Source organism: Nematolebias whitei, unplaced genomic scaffold (assembly GCF_014905685.2).
Source record: "Nematolebias whitei isolate Nwh7 unplaced genomic scaffold, NemWhi1 Nwh_scaf_6299, whole genome shotgun sequence".
Taxonomy (NCBI): domain Eukaryota; kingdom Metazoa; phylum Chordata; class Actinopteri; order Cyprinodontiformes; family Rivulidae; genus Nematolebias; species Nematolebias whitei.
In genome coordinates, this window is record NW_023624844.1 from 499 (window position 1) to 3,580 (window position 3,082).

Here is a 3,082-nt window from a genome sequence, read left to right on the forward strand (position 1 = left end):
ACTCATTATGGTTATACCAGCTTCGTGCATTGTATTTACCTCACAGGAAAATCTTGCACTGTTTCACTTTCCACAAGTTCATTAATTTACCTATAATTATTCAAATGTGTTTCCTGTTCACGCATCAGTTTATTTTAAACAAATTTACTACACTAAAGTCTTTAACAAAAGACTACCATTTGCAGTTCCTTCACAACTAATGAATTATTTACCCACCATCTCATATTGTTTGTAACTCATCAGTGTTTTTCATTTAAAACAAGTCGCTCTTGTAATTAAGTCCTCGCGACTCAATGAGACTAACATGTATAAATAAACGTTGAATGAGTAAATTAAAAGACAGTAGGTTGTTTTAGAAACTAATTATTTACCCACTTTCATGTTGTTTGTACCTCATCTGTGTTTTACAGGTGTCATAAATAAGTCCTCGTGACTCAGTGATACTACCCTGTTTAAATAAATGTAGGCTGTTTTAGCAACTGTATATGCATAAGTGGAAATTATTGTAAAAATGGAGAAAATACTTTTAAATTAAAATGCCACAAATCTAATCAGAACATAAACCATAGTTATGTATGTCAAGCTGTATATAGAGTAGGTTTTGCATATGAGAGCTAATATACCGGTAGTTTGGAAAACATTACTCTGATGTATTATAAACAATAAGGCTCTCCTGTACTATTGAGTGGTTCTGAGTCTTGTTTTTGTTGTTTACTTAACAGAATAAGGAGAATTATGAGCCCAGAGGTCTCCAAAGACCAGTAAGTACTAAATTGCTAAAAATGATTTAGGTTAAACCACAGAAGATGGTCAACATTTGTGTGGTATATCTAAAAGGTAGAATAAATCTGTGAAACTATTTGAATTTTTTTTTTTCTCTCTCTCATTGGTGTTTTCTGTGTGTAAAATAGAATTGATCAAATTTTACTGCCAACATTTAATTGCTGTATTTTAATTTGTTTGCTCTGATTTTTAGTTTGCAACTCCAAGCATGATTACAGGACCACAGCGTTTTCTGGTGAGGTCACAAGCTGAGACGAGCAAAAATGTTGTCACAGGTACCAACTTTCTCCTCACATTCAGATCGGAGCTTTAAAATCATATCACTGTGTTAGTACTTGGACTCTGTTTGTTTTAATGTTGTTTTGTGACTTAGGTCCAGGAAGAGAATGTGTTGGCTCATCTTCTACTTCTCCATCCAAGTAAGTGCACTCAAATACTGCCAACTATGCTTTATTTGTATTTTTTTTTTTTATTTGTTTGTTTAATAAACGTAAACTTATTTAATTTCAATGTCAGGAAAAAAATTTCACTTGAAGACTTTGACATTGGTCGGCCGCTTGGAAAGGGGAAGTTTGGCAACGTCTACCTTGCAAAGTTGAAGAAGGTGGAAGCCGTTGTAGCACTGAAGGTGTTGTTTAAGTCACAAATGGAGAAGGAAGGTGTGGAGCATCAACTCAGGAGGGAAATTGAGATTCAATCCCACCTCAGGTTAGTAGCTCGCTTTTTTTCTTCTTCTCATTGTCTAACAAGATTAGTCAGGTCCTCTGGACGGATTCTTCTTTGTTGAAATGTTTCTTCTTTTATCCAATAGACTTCTTCAGTCTGAAACACTGCAACAAACTCAGTCTTCTAAATAGCACCTTCTCATCGTGGTCCAACCAGTTTGCTGCTGACAGCCAGAAATAGTTGTTCACATGGAAAAGGAGGACCATCAGCCTAACAGATTGTTAGAGCCCTAACAACTGGTCGTTAGTGCCCTGCTGGCGGCTTGCTATTTACAGGGGGCTGAGTGATGCTTGCAGTAACAGCATTGTAAGAGGGTGAAAGGGACGGGTTCTCCACAAACATGGCTTCCCAGAAGCTGATGTGGTGATTTAAATATGCTGATGTAGATTGTCAGACAGTACCGGTAACCTTAACTTTTTTTAAGGCAGCTGGGCTTCTGTGTTTGATTCTTGAAGATGCTTTTCTTCTCTGTTGAGAAGTTTTCTCATTTCAAAATGAAAGGTGTGGAATTTTGAGCTTAAAAAACTGTTGTTGGGCTATTGAGATGGTCAGGTCTTTAACATGGTCTGATGGTGAGATGTTTTAAGTTGCACGTGGGAAGGTGTAATCTTGGTATGAAATTGTCAGGAGTGCAAACAACGAGGGTGTGTTGGGAGTCAGCAAGTGACTGTTTCCATCTCATAGCAGTAGTGGAAGAAGTAGTGGAAATTGTATACCTGGATTATTGAACATGGACCTTTTTAGTAGTGGAAGTGGTGCCTCGAGAATAAAATCAACAGTCGGATTTATATTTTTATCCATTTTCGATTTTCCATTTCAGGCATCCAAATATCCTGCGCTTCTACAATTATTTCCATGACCGGAAGCGGGTTTTTTTGGTGTTGGAGTATGCCCCGCGTGGAGAAATGTACAAAGAGCTACAAAAACACGGACGGTTTGATGATCAGCGAACTGCAACGGTAGGAGCTGAATCAAATAAATTAATTGTTAGAGGCTGAATTACAAATACGTGTATGTGCGTGTATGTATGTGAAACACTGAACCTGATGGTCTCAAGTTGTTTTAATCTGACGCATTATTGTATGTTCCCAGTACATGGAGGAGATATCTGATGCTCTCATCTATTGTCATGAGAGAAAAGTCATTCATCGGGACATCAAGCCAGAGAATCTTCTTCTGGGCTTTGCTGGAGAGTTAAAAATCGCTGACTTTGGTTGGTCAGTTCATGCACCCTCTCTAAGGTGAGAAGCCAAGATGTCAAAGCACCGTTGTTAGTTTGTCACCAGCAGTGCTTTACAAATGAGTTTTTCTGCCTGGAACTGCTCCTGTGTTCTGCTCACCTCCTGTTCCTCTCATCCAGACGCCGTACTATGTGCGGGACACTGGATTACCTTCCTCCAGAGATGATTGAGGGGCACACTCACAGTGAGAAGGTGGACTTGTGGTGCATTGGAGTCCTCTGCTACGAATGTTTAGTCGGCAACCCACCTTTTGAAACTGCCAGTCATGCAGAAACTTACAAAAGGATTAGCAAGGTTTGTTTGTGCCTTTTGTCAGCTAAATCTCATAATTA

General features: G+C 38.5%; 1 protein-coding gene across 1 annotated transcript; it reads left to right on the forward strand.

Moving 5' to 3' along the window:
• Positions 1-722: 722 nt before the first annotated feature.
• On the forward strand, positions 723-3,044 carry LOC119429725 (aurora kinase B; the record flags this gene model as incomplete). Its single annotated transcript, XM_037697294.1, has 7 exons — positions 723-761; positions 977-1,058; positions 1,157-1,202; positions 1,300-1,491; positions 2,330-2,468; positions 2,602-2,750; positions 2,870-3,044. Coding segments are annotated over 7 exons (822 nt in total), but the record flags the coding sequence as incomplete, so codon positions are not given.
• Between the last annotated feature and the right edge of the window lie 38 nt (positions 3,045-3,082).